Raw genomic sequence first — 18,608 nt, 5'->3', positions numbered from 1 at the left:
ACAAAACTGTTTCATAATTACATTTTACTAGCCTTGCTAAGAATCATGGAGCCTGAAAGTGAAACCTTCAAAACATTGTTACCCTTTTGCTCTTCAGTGCAGTATCCTCTTTAGCTCCCTCTAGTGGTGGCTGCAGGAAGATAAAAAAAAGCTCTTTTTATATCTGTATTGTGGATTTGGAGCACTGATAGAAATTAGTCAGCAAAGGATTTTTTTTAAAAAAAAACAAAAAACAACATAATATTGCTATACAAAAAAGTTATATAGGACTGAGTCGATTGATTTGCTTGTACGGTTACAGAACTATGTGACATGTTGTTTCCCCGCTGGTAAATGCTGATGGCAGCAGTGCTAAACTCACAATGTGACATCACCTAATCCAGGACTGTTAGGAATGTCTCACACGCAGAATGTTCCTGGCAGCACAGACCGAGATCAGCATCTCAGGCCATTGTGTTGATGATAATCTCCGGCACGTGGTGGGCCGATGCGCCCGATGGTATATGAGGGGCTACTGTTCGCTCTGCCCTGCAAATCTGCTGATTGTTAGTGAAGATGGCGTTACGGGTAAGTGAGGATCAGGATATAGATAATCATTGCAGATTATTCAATCTCTTTTTTTCAGCTTCTAGGTGGTTAATTGGAAACCATCAGCAAGCAGGTTAGCTGCTGTTGACAGATCTACATATAGGATAATTATAATTATTAATTATATATAAAACCTGATGCTTTTCACCATCTGAGCATTGAACAGCCTGAAATGCAATGAGGATAAATGGGCTCATAAACAAGACTGCAGCCTCCAGATCAAAGCAGATCTGTCAACAGCAAGTTATTGAAAGAACAGTAAGGAGCAAAGGTGCAAAATAGAATAAAAGAGATCAGTAATTTTATAGTTATTGCCAAATACTTTATATTAACAATTAATGTATTTGAACAGCTCAATATTAGTAAGAAGCTTAAAATTATTGTATTGGCATTATACTACTATGTGTGTATAGTATCTGTAATCACACACTAGAATCTAGTAGCATAGTGTCAGTATATGTATGCCCAAAAGGAACTGGGTGCTAGCAACTAACCTGTCTGCCATGGAAAACAATTACAGCCACATTAAGTGTGACTGAATGTGAAGTGTCCTAATAGTAACAATGATCACTGCAATTGTGTTAGCCAGTGATCTCTGTAATGCTAACCTGTGATGTCAATAATGGAGCGTGGATATCCACACCCCGACGCACGTTTTGCCTTTTCTCCAGGTGACAGATTTCAGACTGATTTTATTAACTAGTAAAAAGCTTGAACACAAATATCCTCTTGTAGAACTTAGTACTACTGAAACAATGTCAGAATGAGGGTAATAGTCACAGGGTATCAGGATACAACCACTTGCACTTTATGGAGTCTATCATGGGGGGGAGATTTTTGCAAAATTTCCGGATCCAAATTGGACAGGTTTGGTTGACATAGGGCTGATTGGGCACACTAGTTCTATACTGTACATTGCTTTGGTAGTACTGCATAGGGTTTAGCTGGCTGGGAGTAGTAGTTCAGCAGCAGATATAATGCATGTGGGCTCTAATTTAGCTGCTTTCTCCTATAAGCACCTCTCTCAGCCTCCACTATTCATACTTAAGCTGGATCCAGACCTATGCAGACCCTTGGGTGACACAGTCTCAATGTTATTTCCTCCTTGTCCTCCATTTTTTATTTTTAGGTCAGTACAGTTGTATCAGGGATTGTGTTTTGTGTTACGCGCTGTTGTTTTATGTTTTCGATTTTAGGGGTCCACACGACTTTCTGATTTCTTTTTATTCTCTTTTTGGGATACAAAGTGAACAAAGAACAGTTACATTGACATTCTTTTTTTTTACCGTATTATCATATTTTTATTAGTTTGAACAGATACTGTTCAGATGTGGCAATGACAAATGTTTTTTGAAAATTTTTGTAAATTTACTTACTGATTTTATTTTTGTTTTTTTTTCATTGTTTTGTTACAGTATACCACAAAAGTGAGTACACCCCTCACATTTTTGTAAATATTTTATTATATCCTTTCATCGGACAACACTGAAGATCTGACCCTGTGATACAATGTACAGTGTCATTGCGCAGCTTGTATAACAGTGTAAATTTGGTACCCTGTAAATAACTCAATACATAGCCATTAATGTCTAAACCGCAACAAAAGTGAGTACACCCCTAAGTGAAAATGGCTAAATTGTCCCCAAAGTGTCAATATTCTGTGTGGCCACCATTATTTTCAAGCACTGCCTAAACCCTCTTGAGCATGGAAGTCACTACTAGAGCTTCACAGGAGCCACTGGATCCTCTTCCATCCTCCATGATGACATCACAGAGCTGGTGGATGTTACACCATCCTTCATTTGAGAAGGCCCCACAGATAGAGTTTACGTCTAAATATGCTTGATCAGTCCAACACCTTCACCCTCAGTTTCTTTAGCGAGGCAGTGGTCGTCTCGGAGGTGTTTGGGGTTATTATGTTGGAATATGAAGGGAGGGGATAATGCTCTGCTTCAGTATGTCCCAGTATATGTTGATATTCATGGTTCCCTCAATGACCTGTAACTCTCCACAGCTGGCAGCACTCATGCAGCCCCAAACCTTGACACTCCCACCCCCATGCCAGACTGTAGGTAGGACACACTTGTCTTTATGCTCCACACACCCTTGACACCATCTGAATCAAATAAGTTTATCTTGATCTCATCAGACCACAGGACATGGTTTCAGTAATCCATGCCCTTAATTTTCTTGTTGTCAGCAAACTGTTTGCAGACATTCTTGTACATCATGTTTAGAAGAGGCTTCCATCTGAGTCAACAGATTCAGTGTGCAGTGTATGGTCTGAGCACTGACACGCGAACCCCCCACCCCTGTAAAGTCTGCAGCAATACTGGCAGCTCTCATATTTATTTTGAAAAGACGACCTCTGGATATGACGCTGATTACGTGCACTCAGCTTCTGTGGTCAACCGTGGTGAGGCCTGTTCTGAGTGGAACCTGTCTTGTTATACCACTGTATGGTCTTGGCCACCGTGCTGCAGTTCTGTCTCAGGTGTTGACAATCTTCTTATAGCCTCGGCCATCTTTATGTAGAGCAACAATTCTTTTTTTTCAGATCCTCAGATAATTCTTTGCCATGAAGAGCCATGTTGAACTTTCAGTGCCCAGTATGAGAGAGTGTGCGAGAGATAACACCAAATGTAACACACCTGCTCCCTATTCACACTTGAGACCTTGTAATACTAATGAGTCACATGACACCTGGGAGGGAAAATGGCTAATTGGGCATAATTTGGCCATTTTCACTTAGGGGTGTGCTCACTTTTGTTGCCATCAGTTTAGACATTAATGGCACTGTGTTGAGTTATTTAGAGGGCACCAAATATTATACTGTATGTTAAATGTTACATTGTTATACATGCTGCACACTGACACTGTACATTGTATTAAAGTGTTGTCCCATGAAAAGATATAATAAAATATTTACACAAATGTGAGGGGTGTACTCACTTTTGTTATATACTGTATATTATTTCATTAGTCCCTCTGAAGAGGCTTGAGTCTATCCCTTATTGGGGCTTGTACGATACTGTGATATTGCAGTGTTTTGTAACAATATTGATCTCCTACGAAGCCCAAAGTTGAAGAGAGTTTGATGGGCATCGAAAGGAACACCACATTACACCACAAATTCCAACTTCATGAATGACAGTAGGGATGCCAATATATTCATTGCCCTGGTCGGTTTCCGTACTCCCCTGCTGCCGTGCTCTCCTGCCTTTCTCCCCTCCCAGGCACTGTACTTGCCGCACAGGGTTCCCGGGAGTGCACCTAACACACATGCACGCACACCGGTCCTCCTCTTAAAGGGCCAGTGCACTATTTTAAAAAAACATATGTATTTAAGGCACCCTCCTATTAGGGGAGGTGCCTGTGCAACACCTTAAGTCAGTGTCCTGTCTGTCTAGCTAGTTGTCAGGCCCCATTACCCCTGTGTCAGTCTCCTGTACCTGAGGCTACCTTCCATACCTTCCTGCCCCTGCCGTGCCCACCATATCTGTGCATAACCGCCTGTCCAACCTGCCTCAGTCATCCCGCCTGTACCTGAGTTCATCACCTGTCCTGGGGTTAGCTGCCACAGTCCCTGCACTGGAAGTAGTACCTGGCGTCCGCCTCACGGTGGTTGCTTAGTTAAACCCCTCCCACTAAAGGGTAAGCCCAGGTCTCCCTGCAGTCCAGTGGGTCCACTAATGCCGCTCGCTGCCCCTACACTGGCCACAAACTTTACAGTGTCATTGCAGGGGTTAAACTGCAGCAATTGGACCTAGCTATGAATGCAGCAGTTACACTTGGGTGCTGGCTGTATAAAACAGATGGCACCGCACTATATGCAGCAGGCTCAGCCCCTGACTTGTGTGCACATCTAAAAAACATGTTCGATGGATGTCCCCAATGGAAATCAGGGCGGAATAGGGGCACCCAGGCACAGGGAGTTTGCCTAATGCTGATACGTGACCTGTTCCCTACGCATTGCCCATTGCCTCAACCTCCCAATCTAACGACTTTTCCATCTTTTCTCTGTCAATGTTGGATCGGGTACAACAAAAAAAGACGTTCTAGACTCGAGGGTCTCCCTTATCATAGATGACATTTTTGTCAATGGTTTCTTAACCTTACACTAGGTGGCATCATAAGACATATAATGAGGTTGCATCTCCCCTAAAAGTGCACAACAGACAAGGAAAAAAGGACCCCAAAAAAAAACGCAAACCAGCAGCAAATTCCATGGCTGAAGCTTTAGGAAATCAAAGGTTCCGAGCTGAGAAGAGCTGACAGTGGGTTCTAAACACTCGAGTGCTCAGAGTCAGTGTGTCGCCAGCGAGGCGGCAGCAGTTCACAGCTGCTGTATTTCTATATGGCAGATTAGAAAAAGAGCGATTCTCCGGCTGCCCACGCTTCATTGCCAGTCCTGATCAACCACATCACTAGTCTGCTGGGCCATTGTGCTGTAACCTCTTCATACTAATAGGAATTTACACTGCTTTTATTAAATCCCAATTGATGCTTTTTTATCACTTTTGCAGTCATTTTCAAATTTACTACACTTTGCAAAAAATAACTTTTTATTGGCTTTTTCACTTTTGCAAATAATCCTAACAGTAATCCTACCATTTTGTGTATGCAGCTCCTATGCAGACCTATGTATTGTCAGACTTCACTGTACTGATCATATACACGGTGCCCATAACCTATTTGAGCCAATAGTTCCTTTGGCCTCATAGGATGTTCCACCATTTGCAGTTTCATGGAAAACCCCTATAGCACTATGACCACAAGCCTATAATATGGACCTGTGCCACCATGCAGTTTCTTTGCACTTAATTTTGTTGTGTCCTTATCTTTAAACCTTTTCTATAACCCTTCCCTACCCTGCTATTACACTTGCCATTTGTCACGTTAAAGGAACTCTGTCCAAAGATTTCTGCAATGTAACCTGAAGACACCATGTTGCAACAGTTAAAACAGAAAATTTAGCCCTGTGGCTGTTATCTGGCAGTCATTTTTTGTTTACCTGTTAGCTTAAGCTTCTTATCTTTATCATTAGTGGGTCTCAGCAGCACAAGAGTAAAGCTGGTGTCACACACAGCGACAACGACAACGATGTCGCTGCTACGTCACCATTTTCTGTGACGTTGCAGCGACGTCCCGTCGCTGTCGCTGTGTGTGACATCCAGCAACGACCTGGCCCCTGCTGTGAGGTCGCCGGTCGTTGCTGAATGTCCAGCTTCATTTTTTGGTCGTCACTCTCCCGCTGTGACACACACATCGCTGTGTGTGACAGCGAGAGAGCGACGAAATGAAACGAGCAGGGAGCAGGAGCCGGCGTCTGGCAGCTGCGGTAAGCTGTAACCAGCGTAAACATCGGGTAACCAAGGGAAGGCCTTTCCCTGGTTACCCGATATTTACCTTCATTACCAGCCTCCGCCCTTGCTGCCAGTGCCGGCTCCTGCTCTGTGCACATGTAGCTGCAGTACACATCGGGTAATTAACCCGAGGTGTACTGTAGCAAGGAGAGCAAGGAGCCAGCGCTAAGCAGTGTGCGCGGCTCCCTGCTCTCTGCACTGTGACATGTAGCTGCAGTACACATCGGGTTAATTAACCCGATGTGTACTGTACCTAGGAGAGCAAGGAGCCAGCGCTAAGCGCGGCTCCCTGCTCTCTGCACATGTAGCACAGCGACGTTATGATCGCTGCTTCTACTGTGTTTGACAGCTAAGCAGCGATCATAACAGCGACTTACAAGGTCGCTGTTACGTCACAGAAAATGGTGACGTAACAGCGACGTCGTTGTCGCTGTCGCTTAGTGTGAACCCAGCTTTAAGGCCTTGTCACACACAGAGATAAATCTGTGGCAGATCTATAGTTGCAGTGAAATTGGGGATAATCAGTGCCAGGTTTGTGGCTGTGTACAAATGGAACAATATGTCCATGATTTCACTGCAACCACAGATCTGCCAAAGATTTATCTCTGTGTGTGACGGGGCCTTTGTAGTCCAATTCTGCCCCTCTGTGACTTGCAGCTTCAGTCTTTTTTTGTTTACCTAGAATGTTAGCTTAAGCCTCTTATCTTTATCATTAGTGGGTCTCAGCAGCATGAGAGTTAGGGGTACTTCACACACAGCGAGATCGCTACTGAGATCGCTGCTGAGTCACGTTTTTTGTGACCTCATTAGCGATCTCGCTGTGTGTGACACTGAGCAGTGATCTGGCCCCTGCTGTGAGATCGCTGCTCGTTACACACAGCCCTGGTCCGGTTTTTTATTGTTGCTCTCCCGCTGATAAGCACACCTCGCTGTGTGTGACAGCGAGACAGCAACAATCCTGAATGTGCAGGGAGCAGGAGCCGGCGTCTGACAGCCTGTGGTAAGCTGTAACCAAGGTAAACATCGGGTAACCAAGGTGGTTACCCGATATTTACCTTCGTTACCAGCCTCCGCAGCTCTCACGCTGCCAGTGCCGGCTCCTGCTCCCTGCACACGCTAAGTTAAGCGGTGTGAGCTGGTAACTAAGGTAAACATCGGGTAACCATACCCGATGTTTACCTTAGTTACCAGTGTCCGCAGCTTCCAGACGCTGGCTCCGTGCAAGTGCAGCGTCGCTTGCACGTCGCTGCTGGCTGGGGGCTGGTCACTGGTCGCTGGTGAGATCTGCCTGTTTGACAGCTCACCAGCGACCATGTAGCGACGCAGCAGCGATCCTGACCAGGTCAGATCGCTGGTGGGATCGCTGCTGCGTCGCTAAAGTGGGACGGTACCCTTATAGTCTGACTCCAACTCCCTCTGTGATTCGCAGCTTCTGTCTATGTAAATGTGCACTGAAAGCCTGGTGTGGACAAGGGCAGCAATCAGAGCTCTGCTACATGCAAAATCTAAACTCTTTCACTGTGTCAGAATGGCTGCAACCACTAATATAAGTGATACATCATTGAACTCAAGGCCTCTTTGCCTACATCATGCTGCTCTCAGATGAAGTAGCAAAAACCTGCTGGCAGATTCCCTTTAACCCATTCACCAATATTAATTTGTTCCGCAGGTCTTGGTTGTGTTTTTCCAAAAAAAAAAAATAGATAGAATAAAAAAAAGCCCCCAATCCTATTTTTCAATCACAGCACAAATTTCAATAAAAAGCTATCAAAATGTCTATAGCACCACAAAATGGTACCAATAAAATTGTACGCTCGTCACGCACAAACCAGGTCCTCATACAGATCCATTGAAGTAAAAATAAAAAAGTAGTAGAGAGTGGAATATGGGAAAAAAGACAAATTTTTGTGTTTTTAAATTTAATTGTAAAAGAAAAATAAAAGCTAAAAAATGCTAACTCCATTATCAGACTTGACCTGAAGAATTACATCAGATCATTTTAATTTTGTAAGTTGTTTTTTTTTTCAAAGTTGTGACATTTTTAAAACATTATATTGAGAAAAAAAAAACTTAAAAAAAAATGATGACTCCATTGTCCGGCTGGGTTCATAGGTCCTGTAGTCATCTGTTATCACGGACCCTACAGAGATCCATTTGCAAAAAAAAAGTTTGGCAAACACAACTTTTTTGTCCGTTATTTAAATAACGTATGTCGGCCGGATCCGTTTTTAACGTGTGGCTTCTATAGAGAACATATCCGTTAACGGATTGCTGGTTATCATGCATTTACATCAGATCCATTACAAATGTAAGTGCAATGGATGGCTAAATAGCAATATGTTAAGGGATCCGTTGTCCATAGACTCCCATGTTAAAAAATGGATGCAGCAGAAATCAGTTTCCCACTGGATCTGTTCTATCGGACTGACATAAAGAATTATGCTGTCAAGTCGCCATAAAAACAAAAGCCAAAAAACAATGGCGGAATTACGGTTTTCTCACCACTTGGATTCTTTTCCTATTTTTTCCAATACATTACCATTAGGGATGATCGAATACTTCGATTATTCGGCTTCGCGAATATTTTCCAAATACCTCGCCGCTATTCGACTATTCGCGAATATTCGATGCGCAATGTAAGTCTATGGGAAACCCGAATAACAACTATTCGGAACTATTCGGGCTTCCCATAGACTTATATTGCGCATCAAATAGTCGAATAGCGGCAAGGTATTCAGAAAATATTCGCGAAGCCGAATAATCAAAGTATTCGATCATCCCTAATTACCATATATGCTAAACTTTTTAAAAAAGCTTGTCTTGGAAAAAAAAAAGTTTTTATACGGCTATGTGGACGGGACAATACAAAAGTTATGACTTTTGAAAGAAGGGGGAAGAAAAAACAAAAGTGCAAAAAATGTAAAAAGGACCAGAGCAGATGGTGTTAAACCATATGAGACAAATAAACTTATGTGAGAATGTAGCAAAAATAAATAAGTAAATAAATAAAAAAATAGACATAAAAGAAAATAGCAGAGGAAACAGAAGATTAAGTGGTGCTCAACGCCAAAGGATCAGTGGTGGTCAAACAGGTAGTAGCATCGGACATTGGGGGCATATCCAGTTTTTTCCATGGAAAAATGGGGAAAAGACAATTAAGAATGTTTTTGAGAAAAGGAGCACAAATGTCATATTAAAGGAAATCTGTCAGCAGGTTTTTGCTACCTCATCTGAGAGCAGCATGATGTAAGCAAAGAGATCCTGAGTTCAATAATGTATCACTTAGATTAGTGGCTGCAGCCTTTCTGACACAGTGAACAATTTCAAATTTTGTATGTAGCAGAGCTCTGAGAGCTGCCCCTGCCCACACCAGGCTTTCAGTGCACATGTCCATAGACAGAAGCAGCTAATCATAGATGAGGCAGAGTTGGACTAGAGCTCACCTGCTGCTGAGACCCACTAATGATAAAGACAAGAGGCTTAAGGTACCGTCACACTAAGCAACATCGCTAGCAACATCGCTGCTGAGGCACAACTTGCTAGCGATGTTGCTTAGTGTGACATCCAGCAACAACCCGGCCCCTGCTGTGAGGTCGTTGGTTGTTGCTGAATGTCCTGGGCCATTTTTTAGTTGTTGCTGTCCCGCTGTGAAGCACAGATCGCTGTGTGTGACAGCGACAAAGCAACAACTAAATGTGCAGGTAGCAGGAGCCGGCTTCTGCGTACGCTGGTAACCACAGTAAATATCGGGTAACCAAGAAGCCCTTACCTTGGTTACCTGATATTTACCTTCGTTACCAGCGTCCGCCGCTCTCACTGTCAGTGCCGGTTCCTGCTCTGTGCACATGTAGCTGCAATACACATCGGGTAATTAACCCGCTGTATACTGTAGCAAGGAGAGCAGGGAGCAAGCGCTAAGCAGTGTGCGCGGCTCCCAGCTCTCTGCACATGTAGCTGCAGTACACATCGGGTTAATTAACCCGATGTGTACTGTAGCTAGGAGAGCAGGGAGCAAGCGCTAAGCAGTGTGCGCGGCTCCAGGTCTCTGCACATGTAGCTGCAGTACACATCGGGTAATTAACCCGATGTGTACTGTAGCTAGGAGAGTAGGGAGCCAGCGCTAAGCAATGTGCGCGACTCCCTGCTCTCTGCACATGTAGCTGCAGTACACATCGGGTAATTAACCCGATGTGTACTGTAGCTAGGGGAGTAGGGAGCCAGCGCTAAGCAGTGTGCGTGACTCCCTGCTCTCTGCACATGTAGCTGCAGTACACATCGGGTAATTAACCCGATGTGTACTGTAGCTAGGAGAGTAGGGAGCCAGCGCTAAGCAGTGTGCGCGGCTCCCAGCTCTCTGCACATGTAGCTGCAGTACACATTGGGTTAATTAACCCCATGTGTACTGTAGCTATGAGAGCAGGGAGCCAGCGCTAAGCAGTGTGCGCGGCTCCCTGCTCTCTGCACATGTAGCTGCAGTACACATCGGGTAGTTAACCCCATGTGTACTGTAGCTAGGAGAGTAGGGAGCCAGCACTAAGTAGTGTACGCTGCTCCCTGCTCTCTGCACATGTAGCTGCAGTACACATCGGGTAGCTAACCCGATGTGTACTGTAGCTAGGAGAGCAAGGAGTCAGCGCTAAGCAGTGTACGCTGCTCCCTGCTCTCTGCACATGTGGCTGCAGTACACATCGGGTAATTAACCCGCTGTATACTGTAGAAAGGAGAGCAGGGAGCAAGCGCTAAGCAGTGTGCGCGGCTCCCAGCTCTCTGCACATGTAGCTGCAGTACACATCGGGTTAATTAACCCGATGTGTACTGTAGCTAGGAGAGCAGGGAGCAAGCGCTAAGTAGTGTGCGCGGCTCCCAGGTCTCTGCACATGTAGCTGCAGTACACATCGGGTTAATTAACCCCATGTGTACTGTAGCTAGGAGAGCAGGGAGCCAGCGCTAAGCAGTGTGCGCGACTCCCTGCTCTCTGCACATGTAGCTGCAGTACACATCGGGTAATTAACCCGATGTGTACTGTAGCTAGGAGAGTAGGGAGCCAGCACTAAGCAGTGTGCGCGACTCCCTGCTCTCTGCACATGTAGCTGCAGTACACATCGGGTAATTAACCCGATGTGTACTGTAGCTAGGAGAGTAGGGAGCCAGCGCTAAGCAGTGTGCGTGACTCCCTGCTCTCTGCACATGTAGCTGCAGTACACATCGGGTAATTAACCCCATGTGTACTGTAGCTAGGAGAGTAGGGAGCCAGCGCTAAGCAGTGTGCGCGGCTCCCAGGTCTCTGCACATGTAGCTGCAGTACACATCGGGTTAATTAACCCCATGTGTACTGTAGCTAGGAGAGCAGGGAGCCAGCGCTAAGCAGTATGCGCGACTCCCTGCTCTCTGCACATGTAGCTGCAGTACACATCGGGTAATTAACCCGATGTGTACTGTAGCTAGGAGAGTAGGGAGCCAGCGCTAAGCAGTGTGCGTGACTCCCTGCTCTCTGCACATGTAGCTGCAGTACACATCGGGTAATTAACCCCATGTGTACTGTAGCTAGGAGAGTAGGGAGCCAGCGCTAAGCAGTGTGCGCGGCTCCCAGCTCTCTGCACATGTAGCTGCAGTACACATTGGGTTAATTAACCCCATGTGTACTGTAGCTAGGAGAGTAGGGAGCCAGCGCTAAGTAGTGTACGCTGCTCCCTGCTCTCTGCACATGTAGCTGCAGTACACATCGGGTAGCTAACCCGATGTGTACTGTAGCTAGGAGAGCAAGGAGTCAGCGCTAAGCAGTGTACGCTGCTCCCTGCTCTCTGCACATGTGGCTGCAGTACACATCGGGTAATTAACCCGATGTGTACTGCAGCAAGGAGAGTAGGGAGCCAGCGCTAAGCGGTGTGCGCTGGTAACCAAGGTAAATAACGGGTTGGTTACCCGATATTTACCTTAGTTACCAAGCGCAGCATGCTTCCACGACACTCCAGCGATCCCTGCCAGGTCAGGTTGCTGGTGGGATCGCTGGAGCATCTCACCAGCAACCTCCTAGCAACTTAGGCTGCTTTCACACTACGTCTTTTTAACATGCGTCCTGAACGTTTTTTTTAACGCAGAAACGGATCCAGTGCAAATACGTTTTCATTTCAATGCATTTGCAATGGACTCGCGTTAACATGCATTCACCTGCGTTTGCGTGCGTTATAGTGAGGATCCAGCAACTTGCAGTTTTTTAACATCTTTCAAAAACGCTACTTGTAGCGTTTTTGAGCTGCGTCCAAATACTGCAAATTGCTGGATCCTGACTAAACAGCACGCAAACGCATGTGAACGCTGGCGTGCTGATAGACAGGATCCTGCTTGCTCTACTGAGCATGCACAGAAGCCAGCCTCCGTGATCAGTCTATGGGGTGCTTCACACACAGCGAGCTCGCTGCCGAGATCGCTGCTGAGTCACGCTTTTTGTGACGCAGCAGTGACCTCATTAGCGATCTCGCTGTGTGTGACAATGAGCAGCGATCTGGCCCCTGCTGCGAGATCGCTGCTCGTTACACACAGCCCTGGTTCGTTTTCTTCAAAGGCGCTCTCCCGCTGTGACGCACAGATCGCTGTGTGTGACAGCGAGAGAGCGACAAATGAAGCGAGCAGGGAGCAGAAGCCGGTGTCTGACAGCTGAGGTAAGCTTGTAACCAAGATAAACATCGGGTAACCAAGGTGGTTACCCGATATTTACCTTAGTTACCAGCCTCTGCAGCTCTCACGCTGCCTGTGCTGCCGGCTCCGGCTCTCTGCACATGTAGCTGCTGTACACATCGGGTTAATTAACCCGATGTGTACAGCAGCTAGGAGAGCAAGGAGCCAGCGCTATGCAGTGTGCGCGGCTCCCTGCTCTCTGCACATGTAGCTGCATTACACATCGGGTTAATTAACCCGATGTGTACTGTAGCTAGGAGAGCAAGGAGCCAGCGCTCAGTGTGCACGGCTCCCTGCTCCCTGCACACACAGCTAAGCGGTGTGCGCTGGTAACTAATGTAAACATCGGGTAACCATACCCGATGTTTACCTTAGTTACCAGTCTCCGCAGCTTCCAGACGGCGGCTCCGTGCAAGCGCAGCGTCGCTTGCACGTCGCTGCTGGCTGGGGGCTGTTCACTGGTCGCTGGTGAGATGTGCCTGTTTGACAGCTCACCAGCGACCATGTAGCGATGCAGCAGCGATCCTGACCAGGTCAGATCGCTGGTCGGATCGCTGCTGCATCGCTAAGTGTGAAGGTACCCTATCTCTCTACTCCCTCTGTCTCTCTCCCCCTCTGTCTCTCTCCTCCCTCTGTCTCTGTCTCTCCCCCTCCCTCTCCTCTCTCTCTTCCACCTGAGAGCTGCGGACACTCGTAACCAAGGTAAATATCGGGTAACCACTTATCTTAGATACCCGATGTTTACGTTGGTAACGTGTGCAGGGAGCCCGGCTCCTAGCAGCTGCAGACGCTTGTAACCAAAGTAAATATCGGGTATCCAAGCAAGTATACCCAATGTTTACCTTGTTTACGAGCCTCACAGCTGTCAGATGCCGGCTCCCAGTCTGGCATGTTTAGTTCCCCTCACTCCCGATCACATGACTCCAATGCCCGCCCCTAAACATCCAGTGACAAGATCCTGCAAAGTAACACATGCGTTTGCATGCATTTTTTGCTGTAAAAGCAGGATCCGCTTTTGCAGCAAAAAACCGTTCAGGACGCATGTTAAAAAGACGTAGTGTGAAAGCAGCCTAACCAGCGATCCCTATCAGGTTGTATCGTTGTTGGGATCGCTGGTAAGTTGTTTAGTGTAGGCCTTTAAGCTAAGATTGCAGGTAAACAAAAAAGACTGTGAGATAACAGACACAGGGCTGATGACTCTCTTTAAATGGACTAGAGCTCACATGCTGCCGAGACCCACTAATGAAAAAGATAAGAGGCTTAAGCTAACATTCCAGGTAGACAAAAAAGACTGTGAGATAACAGAGGCAGGGCTGAAGTCTCAGTTATAGCACTTGCAGCATGCTGTCTTCAGGTTACATTGTAGAAATCTGCTGATAGAGTTCCTTTATGTCCATGTTGAGTAATTGCTAATATAGAGACTAGTTACATCCCCAACCAACATTTACATATCTGCGAATGGGCACTGCAAGGTTTTTACGAAATCATACAACTCCGCCAACCTGGAAACATCAGAAAGGTTTGATATTTTGTGCATTGATTGTGTTTTCACTGTAATTTTGCTTTCTCCATAGTTTGAAGCGTCCTGTCCTCAGGGACTGTGTCCTGGATGGAGCATAATTATAAAGGGGGAGACCAGTTCCACTGAGAACGAGTAAGATCATTTCCCTGTGATCCAACAATTTAGAAAATAAAAGTCTGGATGATTGTCACCACCACTAGAGGGAGCTGTTCTAATGAAAAAAATAGGAATAAAGCTAAATTATAGGGTTTGTCCCTTTCTCTAGTCCACAGGTGATTTTGCCGTGGAAAACTGTAATACAACAATGACTAGAGTCCGCAGTTCTAGGTTGTCCTTTTGAAACAGATTTGGCAAGATATCTCGTAAGCTCAATTGTATTGACCATAATTATTTAAAGGGGTTTTCCATAATTAGAAAAAATGGCTGCTTTCTTTCAAAAACTGTGCCATGATCCCTGACCAAAGCTTGTGCTTCATATTTAACTCAAGACTATTGACATTATTGGAACTCTGTTGCAATACCATGCTCAACCTGTGGTCGGGGGGGGCACTGTTTCTGAAAGAAAGTAGCCATGTTTTTTTATAATGTTGGTCAAACTCTTTATAGTGGTTTCCAGAATCTTGATCCTCAGGAAAAGTCATCCATATAAGTGGAAATCCAACTCCTGACAGTGACAGGAATCAGCAAATTGGAAACACCATGGATTATCAGGAAGAGGCATAGCGCCTTATACTATGTTGTGGTCAGGAGTGGTACTGCAGGCTCTTTCCATAAAAGTCAAACAACCAATGGGTGGGGGTGCAGCCCCTATAGATCCTAAGGAGAGGTCATCAATATTAATGTATTTCACTGCACAGGGGGCTCGGATTGATAATAATATATCACTTTAATCAGCACAGAATATTTTACAAATTCAGGTTATAATGTAAATACATTCAAAGCTCAATAAAAGGGGCAGAAGAAATATTGATGGCTTTGTGTTATATGTAGTAGAATATAATAATAATAATAATAATAATAATAATAATAATGGGAGCACATTCTTACGGAGTGGGGAGACATTATGGGTGGAATAATACCGTATCCTCTTGGTGCAGATTTTTACCTGTTTCCTTCGTAAACAGCTTTGAAATAAACTTCCTCACGGACTCCGGAGACCAGATCGCGTTCCATTTTAATCCTCGTTTTCCTGAAGGCAGCATCATCTGTAATTCATTCTTGTCGAGCCACTGGGGACATGAGGAACGCACGGATTCTTTCCCCATGGAAGCCAATGAGCCTTTCCAGGTAGATTTAGACCAAAGGAAGAGCTGAACCTTCCTTCCCTTCAATTCCCAACATGTATTCCTCTTATCATTGTTCAATGACTTGCCTGCAATATATTTAAAGGGGACCTGTCAGGACCGAAAACGCTGTTAACCTGCAGATGTTGGATTAATCTGCAGGTTACAAGCGTTATGAAGGTGCCCGGTGGCTGCACTGTATGTGTGGCACCCAGGAGAAAATGAAGTTTATTTCTTCCGGGAGCTGCCGTCTGAGAGCCAGCTCTGCAGTGCATCAGTACAGCAAATACAGTAGTTCATTTTCTTTCGCATGAGCCGGGCTCCTTTATAATGCCAAGGACCTGCAGAATAACCCCCTTTTACTCATCCCTTATTGTAAAATACCAAAGACTCCCTCAACTTACTCTACAAAACCAAAAAACCTTCCTATTGAGATAAAAATCCTCCTCTGCTTCCATCTGAAAGCCAAAGACCCCCATTTCCTATAGAGAAACAAAGACCCTCCCGCAATTTATGTGAAAGCAAAAGATCACCCCAGTTCTACACATCCATATCTGTAAAATACCATAGACTCCCCAAAAAGCCAAGAAAACCTTCCTATACAGAGACAAAAATCCTCCTCTTCTTCCTCCTGAAAGCCAAAGACCCCCATTTCCTATAGAGAAACAAAGACCCTCCTGCAATTCATGTGAAAGCCAAAGATCACCCCAGTTCTACACATCCATATCTGTAAAATACCATAGACTCCCCAAAAAGCCAAGAAAACCTTCCTATACAGAGACAAAAATCTTCCTCTTCTTCCTCCTGAAAGCCAAAGACCCTCACCCACTTCCTATAGAGAAACAAAGACCCTCCCGCAATTCCTGTTGAAAGCCAAAGGTAACCCCATTTCTACACATCCCTTTTTGTGAAATACCAAAGACCCCCCAACTTCCTCTACAAAGCCAAAAACCTTTATATAGAGAGACAAAACTCCTCCTCTACTTCCTCACAAACACAAAAGACCCCCCCGCACTTCGAGAAACAAAGACCCTTCCACAATTCCTGTAGAAAGCCAAAGACCCTTCCATTTCCTGTAGAGAAACAAAGTCCCTCCTGCAATTCCTGTAGAAGCTCAAAGATGACCCCACTTCTACATATCCCTTTTTGTGTGAAATACCAAAGATCCCCCAACTTCCTCTACAAAGACAAAACTTTCATTAAGAGAGACAAAAATCCTACTCTGCTTCCTCCCCGAAGCCAAAGACCCCCCAACTTCCTATAGAGAAACAAAGACCCTCATTTCATGTAGAAAGCCAAAGATGAATCCACGTCTACGCATCCATTTTGTGAAATACCAAAGATCCCCCAACTTACTCTGCAAAGACAAAAAAAACCTTCCTATAGAGACAAAAATCTTTCTCCGCTTCCTACAGAAAGCCAAAGACCCCGCCCACACTTCTTAAAGAGAAACAAAGACCCTCCCGCAGTTCCTGTAGAAAGCTAAGGATCATCCCACTTCTACAAGTCAAAGACCCCTCCACTTCCTATGCAGAGACCTAGACCCTCCAACAGTTTCTTTAGAAAGCTAACAAAAGACCCTCACACACGTCTTCTGCATAGTTGAATATCCCTCACTTCTTATGGAAAGACAAAGCCCCTCCATTGCTGACTATAATCTGTCTAAGTGCCTCTTCTGTTGGGGGCAAGTTGCTCCTAACAGGCAGTGGTGGTAGGCAGAAGATAGACACTAAGTGGCCAGCACAGGTCTGTGTGTTCCTGGCCATCCCTGCCTGTTTGTGTAGGATGGTATCTTTTAGGATATCTTTTTTTGTTTTCGCTCCTTGGAGAAATTGCCACTAACACAATTACTATGTTATTTGACGCCTTGTTCTTTTCCATCATTTCTTTATTTTTCTTGTAGATTGAAATTTTCTCAGACAGAGAGAACTTCCAGGTTTTTGTAGATGACAGCAAGGTCATCCAGTACCGACACCGCATGAAGCAGTTCACCGCCATCACCAAAGTTCAGGTTCTCAACGACATCAATATTTCCTCCGTGGAGATCTCAAGACGAGAGATGTACGACTAGCCGGTGACCAGGTCTAAACCTTGTCCACATCTTACTTCATCATCAGACGGCCTTATGTTTCCTTCTCCGGCTCCAGTATATAGTGATGACACCAATATTTATTAGGCTCCCTGTTTGGATTTTGGGGCGTATAAAGCAGTCATTCTGTTTTAGGGACACAGCCACCATCTAAAGTGAATTATTTTTGCGATTGATTAGCCGTACATTCCACACAAAGAAATACAAATACAAATAAACTGGCGGGAGTCACTATTTCTGAAACGTCCTGTGTCTGAATGATCATTATGTATTCTCTTATATGTCAATTGGTGGGTAGAAGTCAGAAGCGAGGGGTCCAGAAATTATTTACTCTATCAATGCTCAGAAAAATTTTGTGTCATGTAAAACCACAACTAGAGGTCAAGGAGGAAAGGGATGGAGAAGGATGGAGCTTGTTAGTCCTTCAGTGTGCTCATCATAGCTTGAATGACAGCTATTCTCTTCTACGTCAATTGATGGGTAGGAGCCAGAAGCGAGAAGCCAGAAAGAATCATCAATGATTTAGTTCTCCGATGAGTCTCTGTCAATACTCAGAAACCTTCTACGTTATGTTAAACCATAACTGGAGGTCAAGGAGGAAAGGGAAGGAGGAGAATGGAGCTGCAGCTTGTCAGTCCTTCAGTGTGCTCATCATAGCTTGAATGACAGCTATTCTCTTATACGTCAATTGATGGGTAGAAGCCAGAAGCGAGGGGCCCAGAAAGAACCATCAATGATTTAGTTCTCCGATGACTCTGTCAATGCTCAGAAACCTTCTGTGTCACGTAAAACTATAACTTGGGGTCAGGCAGGAGAAGAAAGGAGGGGGATGGAGCTGCAGCTTGTCAGTCCTAAAGCTTGAATGACAGCTATTCTCTTATATGTCTGTTGATGAGTAGAAGCCAGAAGCGAGGGGCCGAGAAAGAATCATCAATGATTTAGTTTTCTTTTCTTTGCTTAACAACTCACTGTCAATGTTGAGAAAACTTCTTAGTCACCAAGAATTCAATCAGTTTCTATCGCCACTTGGCTCTGCAGCTAGAAGACAGTGAGAAGAGGAGAGGAGGGGGATGCAGCTACAGCTA

At 45.1% G+C, this 18,608-nt stretch overlaps 1 protein-coding gene across 1 annotated transcript; it reads left to right on the top strand.

Moving 5' to 3' along the window:
• Window positions 1-481: 481 nt before the first annotated feature.
• GRIFIN (galectin-related inter-fiber protein) lies at window positions 482-17,766 on the top strand. Its single transcript, XM_075319208.1, has 4 exons — window positions 482-567; window positions 14,204-14,283; window positions 15,276-15,438; window positions 17,338-17,766. Exons 1-4 carry the CDS (start codon window positions 556-558, stop codon window positions 17,503-17,505), a joined length of 423 nt encoding a protein of 140 aa, XP_075175323.1. The 5' UTR covers window positions 482-555; the 3' UTR covers window positions 17,506-17,766.
• The last annotated feature ends 842 nt before the right edge of the window (window positions 17,767-18,608 follow it).

Source organism: Anomaloglossus baeobatrachus, chromosome 7 (assembly GCF_048569485.1).
Source record: "Anomaloglossus baeobatrachus isolate aAnoBae1 chromosome 7, aAnoBae1.hap1, whole genome shotgun sequence".
Lineage (NCBI taxonomy): Eukaryota > Metazoa > Chordata > Amphibia > Anura > Aromobatidae > Anomaloglossus > Anomaloglossus baeobatrachus.
This window is presented reverse-complemented; position numbering and strand designations above follow the sequence as displayed.